The 15145-nt window shown below is 32.8% G+C and overlaps 1 protein-coding gene and 1 long non-coding RNA gene across 2 annotated transcripts; both read left to right on the forward strand.

Annotated features, from left to right (window-relative positions):
• On the forward strand, positions 1-8615 carry LOC120213766 (non-lysosomal glucosylceramidase-like). The gene is made up of 18 exons (XM_039211822.1): positions 1-383; positions 1226-1336; positions 1431-1487; positions 1620-1696; positions 1780-1879; positions 2402-2475; positions 3334-3434; positions 3514-3617; positions 3797-3850; positions 3958-4013; positions 4098-4136; positions 5355-5496; positions 5729-5913; positions 6003-6070; positions 6230-6302; positions 6400-6461; positions 6624-7887; positions 7994-8615. The coding sequence occupies exons 1-18, from the start codon at positions 303-305 to the stop codon at positions 8253-8255; spliced, it is 2910 nt and encodes a 969-aa protein (XP_039067753.1). The 5' UTR covers positions 1-302; the 3' UTR covers positions 8256-8615.
• LOC120213770 lies at positions 594-858 on the forward strand. Its single transcript, XR_005524809.1, has 2 exons — positions 594-644; positions 679-858. It is a non-coding gene; the product is annotated as an uncharacterized LOC120213770 (long non-coding RNA).
• Positions 8616-15145: the final 6530 nt, after the last annotated feature.

The raw sequence follows: 15145 nt of genomic DNA on the forward strand, positions 1-15145 counted from the left end.
GCCTTTTACGCTGCTCTTTTTCCCCCCTTCTCTTTCACGAAAAATCTCAAGCACTCTCCAGATCTCTTATCCCGCGGGTCCCTGTTTGATTAAGCACTTCGTTTCATAGCTGAAAAGAAGGGGGAAAGAAGGGGGAAAAGAAGAGTAACTATAGCTGAAAAGAATACGAGGCAGTTGCCTGCGTTTTTTTGGGTGATAGTATGGTTTTTACTTTTTAGAGATTTATAGCTGAAAAGAAGGGGAAAACAAGGGAAAAAATAAGAGTAATTATTGAACTGGAAATTGAACTTTGATCATTCGATATGGTTACTAGCAATATATTCCATTGTAGAAAGAATTCATGGCCGCCTGAGGAATATATCAGCCGTCACACTTTACAGTTGGTAAGATTTTTGGATCATTTTCTAGGTTTTGTTCTGTTTGGTTCCTGAGGGGGGAAATGTGTAAAATCAGAGGAAAGAAGGTAGTGCTACTATTAGAATTAATAGGATCGAAGTATATTTTCCCACGGAATTAGCTATATCTTGATTAATAATGTTTGGAATTTATTTTTATTGAGAGATTGAATTTTTACTTCATTTTTTGGCTGCCTCTTTTTTAATTCATAATCCTACTGATATTGTAGATGGCGTATAAGAGATTTAGTTAATACATTTACTTTAAATACTAGTTATGGAGTTTGGTTGTTTCTTTGTATTAGCAATTAATCAAAGCTTGATTGCCATCTTCATTCAGGAAATAGATTTTAAAAAAAATTAGAAGGTTGACTGGCCTGATATAATTCCTGTCTTCGATAGGAGTGTTTGATTTTCGCGACTGATGTCTGATCAAAATCCTTACATGTTTAAAAAACAGTAGGGAAGAAAGCATTTTTGAACTTGATGCCTATATCACTTACTCACATCATGAAGTTTAAGTCTCAAAGGTGGGAAAGAGACTGACAATCATCCCTGGTAACATCTAGAATTAATAGGACTCTGTTCTTCCTAATATTGTTTCAAATTTGATGATCTTAAATCCAGTACATAGTCATATCGTGTGTGTGTTGATTGCTGAATATGAGGATAAAGAATGAAATTTTGATTTATTTGATTTTCTGCCTTAAATGGCATATTGATTCTATAATAAACTAGTTTTTTCTTTAGATGATAGTTGTAGGCTTAGCTTCAGATGAACTTTTAATATTCTGCCAAACTAATTCACCCGGTTTGGTACTCCTATATAGTTTGATTTTGATAGTGCTGGCCCGCCAAAACAAGCTTGGAGAAGGCGATTAAACAGTCATGCTAATCTTCTTAAAGAATTCAGTATTACATTTAAGGAAGCAATAAAGATGGTAAGTGATCGAAATCCTTGTTTGATTACTGGTTTAAGTTACTATACATATACTGGTTACCTCTTCGAATTGATCTTGGAATTTGAAACCTTAGGTGCGGTTAGGTATACGTCTATGGTCCTATGTCAGGGAAGAGGCATCTCATGGAAGGGTAATTGTCTTGTTTTATTTAGTTTGCAGTCTTTTGCTTCATTTTCCTTTTTAATTTTTTTTTTGGAAACAGGCAATTATTTTCCTTGATAGCTCTGAGTAACTTTATATGTTGTGGCATGATAATTTGCAGAAAGCACCTATTGACCCTTTCACCCGAGAAAGCTGTAAGCCATCTGCATCTCAAGGAGTTCCACTGGGAGGAATGGGGTATTTAATGCGGTTTAGCTAAATGTTTTAGTTTGTAGTGTTGGAATGTTTTATTCATCTGATTGTGGCAATTTGTGTTGCAGGAGTGGGAGTATATCCAGAGGCTTCAGAGGTGAGTTCAGGCAATGGCAAATTGTTCCTGGAACTTGTGACCCTTCGCCTGTCATGGCTAATCAATTTTCTGTAAAGCTCAGATCTTCAACTTGTTTACTTTTTTATGCCCATCTTAGTATTATTTTAATTCAAGGAATAATCCAGAAGTCTGCATGCGAAATAAGATTGCTGTACTAATTGTTTCAGGACTGTCATTTGAACATATGCAATATGTATTGAACTTAGAATTTATGTTTCCGTAGCTTGGTACATTGAATTGAAATGAGTATGGAGATTTTGTTAATATAATGATTAAGCTAAATGATGGGAAAGTGATCATGAATCTTAACTAATTGATTAACATATTTTCCATTCTAAGTAACAAGCAAAACCTAAGAGAATTTTCTTGGCATCATTCATAATTAATGAAGTAATTTTTCCCCTTTTTAAAATAGACCAACAACATGGTTTGGATTATATGTGCTTTTCCAACCGCCCCCCCCCCAAAAAAAAAAACCTTAGCAAGGAATAAAATTAATTCATTAGATGTTTAGAAACATTAAACCAATTTTTTATTCTCGCAATGGTTTGATTTCTTTTCTGTAACTGTAGCTTTTTATATCTCGAGATGGTGGGAATAAGAAGTATGCATCAGTTTTGGCTCCAGGACAGCATGAAGGATTAGGGTAAGATTAAGTTCTAATACAATCATTCTAAAAAATATAGATATGAAAATCTTTACATGTTGCTAATAGAAATAGATATTCACATGTTGCCCATCAACTGAAGATTAGGGTAAGATTAAGTTCTAATATAATCACTCTAAAAAATATTGATATGAAAATGTTTACACGTTGCATCCCGTACATATCAACTAATCAATGTTGTGCATGTAGGCATCTGATTTTGGTTTGTATGGTATTTATCTTCTTTGATTCATTCTATCTGCAGAATTTGGGTGCATTGATTTTAGCTTTTAATATTTCTACTAAGAAGTCATACATGCAGATTTTTGATAATTTTGATGTTTTGTACCAAGGAAAATTCAATTAGAACTTGGCAGATCAACTGATCAAGTAATATGTGTTCTTATTTATATATCAAAGTTCTTACATTTTGTTTCTAACATTAAAACTGATATTTCTTGGTGATCTGTCAACTGAGAAACTACCCTGCTTGCTACTACGTTGTTTATATATTTATTTATCAACCATGCTACTTCAATCTCTGAGAGTATTTTCTAAATGCTTGACAAGCATATTTTGTTTAGTTGGAACGGATTGAATAGAGAAACTTCTAGAAAACGGATGGGTTAGTTATTTTGGAATAGAATGAATCCTGATGCAGCTATGTTTTGTGTATCCAAAGTTTACTTCTTCTTCTTTTTGTGAAAGGTAGAGAGATTCCAGTGAACTTTCTGTGGCTTGCCTAGATTTGAAAATAAAGATTAATATCTCTGGCCATAATTTTGTAGTTAGGTATGAAACTTGTCATTTGGAGCAACTGTATATTGCAAGTTTAATGTCAGTTGTATGCTTTCACAGGAAAGCTTGTGATGAGGGTATTTCATCATGGGGTTGGAATCTGAGTGGCCAGCATTCTACATACCATGCTTTGTTTCCTAGAGCATGGACAATATATGATGGTATTATTCAAACTTTCTTGGTCATTCGAGTCATTTTATTTTAATTTGCTTCATGTTTTATAATGGTCTATCTTTTCAGGTGAACCAGATCCTGACCTAAAAGTGTCCTGTCGGCAGATATCACCTTTCATACCACATAATTATAAGGATACTAGTCTTCCAACAGCTGTTTTTGTCTATACAGTATGTTTACTGAGAATCTAATTATCAATAACTTAGTGACATGTTATATGCATACAATACAGCCCTTTTTCGTTTTTTGTGTATTTCAGATTTGTTTTTGTAATTGGTTATTTACAAGACTATTTTATGCCTTTTTTTCCTCTATTTTTCTTACAAGATCATTACTTGTTCCATTGCAGTTGGTGAATACTGGAAAAGAAAGGGCAAAAGTCAGCCTACTCTTAACATGGGTGGTAAGTTCATTTCTGGGTCCAGACTTGTTCAATATTGTGTTTAATTTTACTCGATCAATAAAAGGAGTGGTTCTTGCATTTTCAGTAATCAATGTTTGTTTCTGCAGAATTCAATTGGTGGAGTTTCACACTTATCAGGGGATCATGTGAACGAACCATTCATGTGAGTATATTTAGTGGATATTCTTTCTATTTGGACTATGTGCATTACAAAATGTCTTAACTTTCTTTTCTTTTATTTTGATAGAGGCGAAGATGGAGTTTCTGGTGTACTTCTTCATCACAAGCAAGTCATCAAACTTTAATAGCTTTATACGACGGTTGGTTTGTGTATTTCTCCTGGTTATTTCACTGTTATAGGAGGTGAAAGGGAACATTATGTGCTAAGCACCGTCCCCTTTCTAAATACACACAAGCTCAACAATAAGTAGGGAAAAAGAAGTGGGAAAAAACAAAAGATGATGTTGGGCTGACATAAGTATTTATGTTAAAAGAAAGAAAGATGTTTTCCTTATGACACTCGGTAGCTAATTAAAATACACCATTCACTTTAAAAAAAGAGTGAGCAACACATTATTTTGGTCGTGAGAACATACTTCTGTTGCTAGCAGAAGTTTCCATTTCAGGTGGGTATGGCATTTTCCTATATGATGAAAAGCTCCTAAAATCTACTCAATTTACATTTTGTGGTAACCCCTGCACTTTCTCTTAGTTTACGATAATTGCAAGTAATGGATAGAATATTATAAAATTTAGGTACTACTTTTCTTTTCTTTTTTTAAATTAGGGGGACATAGTTGCACTTGTTTTCTTAGGAAATGTGATGTGAAATCACAGGGATATGCTTGATTATGGCATTTATTTGAAGCGTAGATGAGAGAGATCATGAGTATGCCTGTTTTGTCGGAAGGTGATTTGGAGGCTTTCTGTAAACTACCCGAAACATCAGTACTATATTTAGCAGGCTATTTCTTTTACGTGTATGTGTGTGTATTTGACAAAACAACTACCGGAATATTTCTTTAGGATTTTGTAAATATTCTAAATATAAATTCCGACGCATCTTGTTTTGCTTCTCCCTGAGACCTTGAATTTTTAAGGATGTTAGAATATTAAAAAGTTTGCTTTTAATCTCTAGTATTAAGCTTTATATCAATTAAGCCCTCAGAATTAAAAATTTCGTCGTGGGTCACAGGAATTTAACCTTAGTCGAAGGGTCACATTGTTTTCTTCCTGGGTTTGAGGGTTTAATTGAGTGTAAAAAAACTTCAGGGGTTAGCATTTCATTTTCTTCTCTTTTCTGAGTCATTACATGAATCTTCCTCTGGTCCAGGAGTTTCCTTGACATTTACTTCAGTGCTGCATTGATATTATTTGTTTGTCGACGTTTTATTTTCCTGCTAGCCTGCTTGCATTCTGCTTTGGTGCATAAGTTACATAAAAGTATATTGCTAACACAATAACTAGATTTCAAATGTTTCTAAGAATTGACGTCATTTCACAGGACTGGCAAGGGTAACCCTCCTGTTACCTTTGCCATAGCTGCATCTGAAACCCAAAATGTCAACGTGACAGTCCTACCATGTTTTGGTCTTGCTGAAGGAAGGTCAGTAACAGCTAGGGAGATGTGGGGTAAAATGATGCAGGTAAATCTTTCTTGTAAAGGATTATCAACCTTTACTTTTAGTTATCATTTTTTCCCCTTCAATTTACGGAACTTGTCAACATTGGATATGTATTCAATTTCAAGTCTATATCTTACTGTATGAGTTCCTAATAGCGCCCTAGTATTCTTTCCAAGTTGTTCATAAATTATTTCCGTGCTATGCTTTTTCCAGACCCGTTTGCAAATTAAAATTGTTGTTTTTGTGTCTAAAGGATGGACAATTTGATCATGAAAATTTCAATCGCGGCCCAAGCATGCCTTCTTCGCCGGGAGAGACACTTTGTGCTGCAGTCTCGGCCTCTGGTTGGGTGGAACCCCATGGAAGGTGTACCATTTCATTTTCTCTTGCTTGGTCTTCTCCAAAAATAAAATTTTTAAAAGGGAGCTCATACCATAGGTATTTACAATTTACTTCTCTTTCTAGTCATCAGTGCATGCCAACGTGTACAGACATTGGATGTTTAAATATATTTCGTCTTCCTACAGGAGATACACAAAATTCTACGGCACTTCTGAAAGAGCAGCTTTGAACTTGGCTCATGATGCACTGACAAGTATGCAATTGGTTTAAATATTCTGGCACTATTCTCTTTCACAAGTCGTTGACAGTATACGCTTTCCGAAATGGCTTTTTTTTATCAGAATTATTTTGTTTTACAAGATTTCTATTAACTTCATACATCTGAGACCGATAACATTCTGATTATTTATAGATTACAAACGGTGGGAAGAAGAGATTGAAAAATGGCAAAGTCCCATCCTCAATGATGAAGGGCTGCCAGAATGGTAACATCCAATGCACCTTTTACTTTTCTCATCAACCTTATCTTGCCTTCTGTTCCACACCCCCCTTTACTTTTCTCATCCTCATTATGTATTTCAGGTACAAATTTACGCTGTTTAACGAGCTCTACTTTTTGGTTGCTGGTGGAACTGTTTGGATAGGTACTCATGCAATGTGCCTTGCTCATTTTACTTTTTGCTTTACGATATGGCAATTAGTAGGTGCATGTTATTGTACGATATGGCATCATTTACATATAGTATCTTGTATACCAGCACAGATTGGTCTATAAGTTTACTGAATTCGTCGTAACCCTTGTGCAGATTCTTCTTTGCCGTCCCCAAATGTGAAAAATGATCAAGAATTACCAACAAATGTAGAAAGTGTAGATGTGAAAGTAACCGAAGCTAAAGTGAACAGCGAGCACAGTACCTTTGTTGAGCATAGTACTACCAGTGGCTGTAATGGTTCTACTGGTGTTCCGTTGAAAAATAACAGTGACTCGGGTACTCCTCAGAATAAAGGAAGCAGCAACCACTTATCACATCACTTCAAATGGCAGGATCAACTAGATGACAGGGATGATGTCGGTAGGTTTCTTTACTTGGAGGGAGTTGAGTATATCATGTGGTGCACTTACGACGTACACTTTTATGCATCGTTTGCCCTTCTTGAGCTTTTCCCTAAAATTGAGCTCAACATTCAACGAGACTTCGCCAAGGCTGTTTTATCCGAGGATGGAAGGAAAGTAAAGTTTCTAGCAGAAGGTAACTACGGAATTCGCAAAGTTAGAGGAGCTGTTCCTCATGATCTAGGGACTCATGATCCTTGGAATGAAATGAATGCGTACAACATACATGACACAAGCAAATGGAAGGATCTGAATCCCAAGTTTGTGCTTCAAGTGTATAGGGATTTTGCTGCCACAGGGGATATGTCATTCGGAGTCGATGTTTGGCCTGCTGTTTGTACTGCAATGGAATACATGGAACAATTTGATAGAGACGACGATGGTCTAATCGAGAATGATGGATTTCCAGATCAAACTTATGATACTTGGACTGTCCATGGGGTAAGTGCTTACTGTGGTTGCTTATGGCTTGCAGCGCTCCAAGCTGCCGCTGCAATGGCCGAGCAGATAGGTGACAAGTTCTTCGCCGAAACATGCAAAACCAAATTCTTTACAGCAAAATCAGCATTTGAAAAGAAATTGTGGAATGGCTCTTATTTCAACTACGACAGCGGGTCGAGTCGTAATAGTAAGTCGATACAAGTGGATCAACTGGCAGGGCAATGGTACACGGCATCTTCAGGCTTGGCTCCACTTTTTGATGAGTTCAAAACAAGAAGTGCTCTTCAGAAAATATATGATTTCAATGTGATGAAAGTTAAAGGAGGTCGGATGGGAGCGGTAAACGGGATGCATCCCAACGGAAAGGTGGATGAGACATGCATGCAGTCGCGCGAGATATGGACCGGTGTTACCTATGCCGTAGCGGCGAATATGATTCTTGCCGGAATGGAGAAAGAGGCATTCACAACTGCCGAAGGCATTTTCACCGCGGGCTGGTCCGAGGAGGGGTTCGGGTAAGTCGTTGAGATGACATTTAATTTCTCTTATTAGTTCACTGCGGGCTGGTCCAAGGAGGGGTTTCGAATCACTACTTAAACCCTGTTTTCTTTTTCCGAGCAGTTACTGGTTCCAGACTCCGGAAGCATGGACGACCGACGGCCATTTCCGATCTCTTATATACATGAGGCCTCTTGCAATATGGGGTATGCAATGGGCGCTATCCATACCTAAAGCAATCCTCGAGGCCCCAAAAATAAACATGATGGATAGGATCCTTATATCTCCGGCAACGTTTTCGTTATCGCTAACTGGGAATGGAGTTCGAAAGATTGCTAACAAAGCGAAGTGCTTCGGGAATTCTGTATTGCAATGTTCATGCTGATCTTCATACTCGTGTAAAATCCCAACAGATTAACGATGTTATATACTCTTCCGTTTAACCCTATTCTCCGCAGAATGCCGACCGAGAATTCGAGGCTAGGGAAGCTGTCCTGGTAACTGGGCAGCTAAAGTGTGGCCACCCTCGGAAGATGGGCGAATATCTCTGATTACGACGACTTCGCAGCATATGGAGGATGAGGTTTTTCCATTAAGTGTGGCCATTAGATTTGGATGTGATTCATACGTATAAGTTATTGGTATCAGCTAGATTTACTTAAATTCTATATACAAGCAATTAAATAAATAATTCGTGTTTAAAGCCTAGTTTTGAATGTAATAATTTAGAATGATTACCGTTCAACTTGATTGCTGTTTTATATTTGTTTGAAATGGCCATCGTATTCCATATTCTATAAAATTGATTTTTGACAAGAATTTTCAATGGCGTAAACAATAGGATAATATTTGAGCTTTGATGAGTTTTGTCAAATTGGCTGTTGAACTTTTGAGAGTCAAATTAGCCTTGAGCTCGATAAGTTTATGCAAATTGACCTTCGACCCTGAAGTTGCAATATAAATATCTAAGTGAAGGAATTTTATCAGGGACCACTCTGACCGAAAGAAATTCAAGGGAAAATCTCTGTTTTGAAAATCGGATTGGTCGGTTGAATCGGGAACCGTTGTTTAGTTCGGTTCAATTTAAATTGGTTGAACCGCTATTAGTGAACCGGCCTGAACCGTTGAACCGTTCGAACCGGACCGGCTGAAAATCGGGAAAAATCGGGATTTTTGTTTTTTATTTTAAAAAAAAATTAAACCAAACAACGTCGTTTGTTAAACGAGCCAAGTCGAACTGAAAACTTTAAAAGTAAGCTCAACTCAACTCAAACTCACAAGCTAAAAATTATCAAGTTCAATTCAAACTCGAAATATAATATTGAAACTTGACCTCAAAAAGGCTTGAACTAAAAAAAATTTGGAAGCTCGATTGAAGCCTCAAATTCGAGCTTGATTGAAGTGAAAGAATAGTTCACTCAATGCTCACCAAAAGGCTCCATGATTTTGAATGTCAAATTACCTCTATTATTTATAGAAGTTAGTTGTGATGCTCTTTTATGTTTCTTAGCAACGTGAGATTGTTTTGTTCTCATATTTTCTCTTTAGACTTTTGGGATGCTCTTCTATGTTTCTTAGCCATGTGAGATTGTTTTTTTAAAAAAAATTAAACCAAACAATATCATTTTGTTATGATTTTTTTTAACCCCAAATTTATTTTTTAATTATAGTTATATGATTATATTTATTATTTAATATGTTTTACCTTAAATATTATGTTGTAGTTAATTTGAATCATTTTGTTTCACTTGATTTTATGGTTTTTAACTTATATATGTTATGACTTGCTTTGAATATGACTTATGATATAAAAAAATATTTTTTATTAAATATTTTTTGTATTTTTATTTAATTTTTTAAATAATTATGACGTCGTCCGGTTCTTCCAACCGATCGAACCGGTTCGATCGGTTAAACCAGTGAACCGATAACATGATCGATTTGCTAACCGGTCCGGTTCTGAAAATCATGGGGAAAATTGACAAAACCTGTCCAGCTCAAGGACCAAATTGACTGAGGAGATGCTCAGATGTGTTTTAAGCCCTCTATTTTTAAATATATAATTAGATTGCTAACCATAGAGGTGATTCTTTGTTGAGTCCATCATTATTGAGTCTCTTGATGATTAAAAGTTATAGAATAATCTTTTTATCATATCTTTTTTTGTTGAGTCATTTAACTATTAAAAATTACAAAATAATCACTCAACCATTCGTATGTTCCAAACTCATCATTTCATGTTAAAAAATAATGGTTGTCTGAGCAAGATATTTACCTGTTGACTAAGAAAATAACGTTCTCTTTTACCACTAAAACCATTTGATAGACTACACAAAGATGGTACACATATGTACTCAAATCCAATTACATACGTCGAATTTATATAAATATGTATTTTATAATTTGTACTTCTAAACATGTTATATGGAATTAAGATGTAATTATAATTTTATAGTCAAACATGTATAATAAATTGTAATTTTTTAATTATATTTAAGTATAATTAATAGGATAATAATTAAATTTACATACAATTATAATGCATTAATGTGATTTCTAACCCGGAGAAAAATGATTATATTAATAAAAAAATATTTTTAAATGGTTTCATATTACTTATTTTTTTACTTCTGATAAAAATATAAATTGAAAAGTTTTGTTTTGTCAAAAATTTCCCTCCTTCCACCATTAATTGATCTTGTTTTATTTCTTGTTCTCTTTTTGGTAGCAGAAACTTAAAGCCAGACACGGTGGTCCGCCTGCAGATTTTCAACTTTTCATGGATATTCAATATCCCTTCTCCATCTGGGACTTCTTCTTTTTCATAACTATTCAATGGAACGCTTCGCCCTACTGTTCTTCCTCCTACTCGTTTCGCCGCCGCCTGCTTGTCTCTCTTTCTGTCGATGCCAACCTTTCTCGTCTTCTTCCCCCTCTTCAGCTCAACGAACAGCCTCGAATACGCACCCATTGCCGGAATCTCCGACGCCGGAAACCACCAGTAGTGGTAGGGATCGACAGTTCAAAGCCGCCACTCACGAGGTGCCTAGCGGACCAAATCCTGAATCTAACAAGTAAGCCGATAAGGAAGCATCACGTTTCACCCTCCACTACAAGCTCCCATTGTTCTCGCCCTAGAATTTTTTTACGTTCAAATTTTGGGTAAACTATGCATTTAATACCTAAACTATTAGTTTTTATATATTTGAGTAGCTAAAATTTTAATTTTTTCAAAATCATATATAACATTAGTTTTTGTTTCATTTTAGTATCCGTCGTTAAAAACTTAACGTGTTTAGTACTTAAACTATCAGTTTTTTTTCTGTTTTAGTATCTAAACTTTCAAAGTTTTTCAAAACTTAACATTAAATTTTGAATGAGAGTACTAAAATGAAACAACAACTAAACTTTAGGTATGATTTTGAAAAAATTAGAAGTTTAGATACTAAAATAAATCAAAATTGATACTTGAGATACTAAATTCGTAATTTACCCTTAATTTCCCCCTCAATTTACTGTTTCCTTAGATGTGTTACACTACATGGAACATTGATGCTTGTTTTATGAGAATATTATACTGAACATATAGATAAAAGAAATAATGTATAATTCTATACAGTGGCATCACATATTGGTAGAATTAAATTATTTAATTTCAAATTAAAAAATATATTAGGTGATATTTATATAAAATAGTTATTTTTACAGTTTTTTATTAGTTAAAATCAGGGTAAACTATAACCACAATCACTTAACTATTATCCCTATTCATTTTGACCGCCAATTTTCCAATTTTGTCAACTAATCAACCTAACTATTTAATTGTTGCCAATCAAACCATTAACCGCTTAAATTTAACAGAGAAATTTATGTGGTGGTTGAAAGATTTGATATAATTACATACTGACCTTGTTACTTACATATTCTATCTTAAATTTATTTTAATTTATTAAAATTAAGATCAAATTGATAGAATATGTAAGTAACAAGTACCAAATGTATAGTTATACCAAAATTTTTAACTATTATGTGACACTCTTCGTTAAATATTAAAGGCCATTGACTTGATCCACAATAATTTAATAATTAGACGGTTTGATTGACAAAATTGAAAGATCAGTGGTAAAAATAAAAGGGAAAATAGGTTAGTGATCATATGAATAATTTGCCCTTAAAATTAATAAATTTAATAGATAATTGGTGATATTTTTTATTATCGATAATAATTTTTTAAATTTAGTTTAATTTACACAAACCTTTTAAGCTAAATTATGTGCTTGGAATTTACTTTATAACTTGGGACTTATAAGCCTGATATTATATAATGACTTATAAACAATAGTCACATAAATTCTGTAAAGAATGTAGGATTTAATTATTTTGAAATATATTAAATTTTATAATAATTTATTTCTATAATTTATTTTCTTGAATTATTTGATATTTTTTAATTATTCATTTTTATATTTTTATTTATTTTCTTATATATATTTATATTTTATAAAAAAATAATGAATTATATTTAAGAAATTAAATATGCCTACACTTTGGTAGATTGAATAGATTTGTCTTGGTATCGTTTAATATATATATACATAACGGTAAAAAGTATTTTACAACTAATAAATAATTATATAATCTTATTTTACTTGAATCTTAATATAAATAATCTGCATAAATAAAAATATAAATTGTTAAATTATATTTATATAGTTAATATAAGTTGATAAAATGTTATTTTTGCTTATATAATATCCACTAATATATCTAGTATTCTAGTAGTCAGATTAAATTAAATTTATAAAAAGGAAAAAAATTTCATAATATTGTTTTATCTATTTATAATATTTGAATTTAAAATCTTACTTTACAAGGCATAATGTAAAATTTAGCACCTAGCATTTACTAAAATTATCATTTTGACCCTTATTCTTTCTTGTAACATTTTGATTCCAACTTTTCATTTCGAGACAAAAAAAGTCGTTTTATGGTTGAAAATCTTTAGTAAATAAACGATTAACGCTCTAAAATAGGGGTTTTCTTACCCTAAAATAAAACGCTAGGGGCTAAAATACTTTAAAAAAAGAATCATGGTAAAAGTGACTATCTAGTTAAATGTTAAATGTCTTTTGACCTTAAGGGTGCGTTTGGTTCACGGAATGTAAGATTATCAGTGGGAATAAAAGATTACCAGGGAATAGGATTACTGGGAATGTTGTATTTTGTGTTTGGTTGTTTTAGTAGGAATGTAAGATTACCGTGTTTGGTTAAAAGAATAAAAGATTATTGTAATGTATATTTGACCAAAAATGTCCTTATTATATGTTTGTATAATATTACAAGTTGTAAAAAAATTATATATTTTCTTTAAAAAATTAAATTCATAATATTTATATAATTTTTTCACAAAATAAAAAATATAAAAAAGGTTTAATGAAAGGGTAAAATTTTATATGAATTTTATTCAACCCCTGAACTTCATATAAAATTTTAATTATAGACTTTTTTTGTAAATCTAAAATAATTTAAGGATAAATTTGTAATTTAAACTTCGTAGAATTTTTATTATTCAATGACAGAAGAATGATATTTTTGAAATAAAAGTAAAATTTTAAGGGTATTTTAGTCCAAAACGCCGGTAATGTTACAATACCTAAGGGAATGGAGGTAATGACATTCCCGGTAATATACCCCAAAAAATCCACTATTGATAATAAAACATTACCGGGAATAACATTCCCGTCCAAACCAAACGGGGGAATGTGGATTCCATTCCCGGGGGAATCCCACATTCCCTCATCCAAACGCCCCCTAAAAGAAAACGTTAGAGTCAAAACACTCTAAAAAAATAATAGAGGCCAAAATAACTATTCTAATAAATGTTGGGGGACCTTTTTCGCATTATGCCTTTTTTAACATTACTCACACTTTCCCTGCCTCAATTTGATACGTGCAAATCTCGAAAGAATGACACACGTGTGGATCACGCTCCTTGGATGCCCGTGGCCCGTGGCTCTGTTTGATCTCATCTTTAACTTGTAATCAGACTATAATTAAAGGCATATTAGTTTAAAATCTCCCAAAAATTTATTTATAGGAAGAATACACTTAAACAACATTAGTTAGAAAAATACTCTCTAAATTGTCCACGTATGATGATCTCGTGTTCTGTAAAAAGTGAGGTTTGACGTTGCGTTCTACGAAAAACGAGTTGCAAGCATTTATTGTTGTCTTTATCTAAAAATTAAACGAGTTTATCTGAAAAGTTAATGAATATCGCGTCCAATAAAACGTAAAGTCCATAAACGCATTTTGTAGGACGGGAGGTAATCTTTCGGGGACAGTTTAAAGTATTTTTTTAACTAATATTGTTCGGGCTATTTTTCCAGTAAATGAATTCTTTTGGATGATTTTGAACTAATAATGCCATAATTAAATAACTAAAATATAATATCATGTTTTTTAAGGTTAAAGTATAATGTCACTAAGATTAATATAAATATAAAATATATTTTGAAAATAATGGAATATAAAAAAATAAGAAACAAAACAAAAATCTTTCTCAAGTGAATGTTTGAAAAACATAAACTACAATAAATAACACTTTATATCTTTTTATATAATTAAATTTTTAATTATTCTAAATATAACATTGAATTTTAATTTTTGGCCCAATTACATTATTAAATTATTAAAATTTAAATGGCTTCATGGCGTGAACAAAATGATATCGTTTTGGTGCAACTATTAATGCCCAAACGATTTCGTTCTCATAGTAAACTTTAAAGGTATATCAATATTGTCACTAAGCTTTTAAATTATTTATTCAGGCATTGCACTCTTTCGAGTGTCTCTGGCAATAAACCGTTACCAATTATTAATCGTTATTTGTGATAAAATTGGTATAAAAACATTCACATTTAATTATTTTTTATTTTCATACTATTGGGTTTTTTAGAAAACTTAATCAAAATCGACGAAATTAAATAAAAATCTCACCATGTTTAGGGATTTGAAGATTTTCTCATATTAGATTTTTTTTAGTGTTTGTTAAAAATTCGAACGATGAGAAGCATTGTTTTTAAAAAGATGAACAATATAACTCAAAATTGGTTTTATCGGATAACTGTTGAAGGGGATCAAAGTATTAGTACGTCGAACATTTAGATGGATTTTCATCAAATTTTTAGTGAATTTCGTGAAAATCAATCTGATGAGAAGAAAGAGAAGTGTAATATGAATATTTTAATATTGATTTTTATGCGAATGACGATC

The sequence above is a fragment of the Hibiscus syriacus genome, unplaced genomic scaffold (assembly GCF_006381635.1).
Source record: "Hibiscus syriacus cultivar Baekdansim isolate YM2019G1 unplaced genomic scaffold, ASM638163v2 tig00110044_pilon, whole genome shotgun sequence".
NCBI lineage: Eukaryota > Viridiplantae > Streptophyta > Magnoliopsida > Malvales > Malvaceae > Hibiscus > Hibiscus syriacus.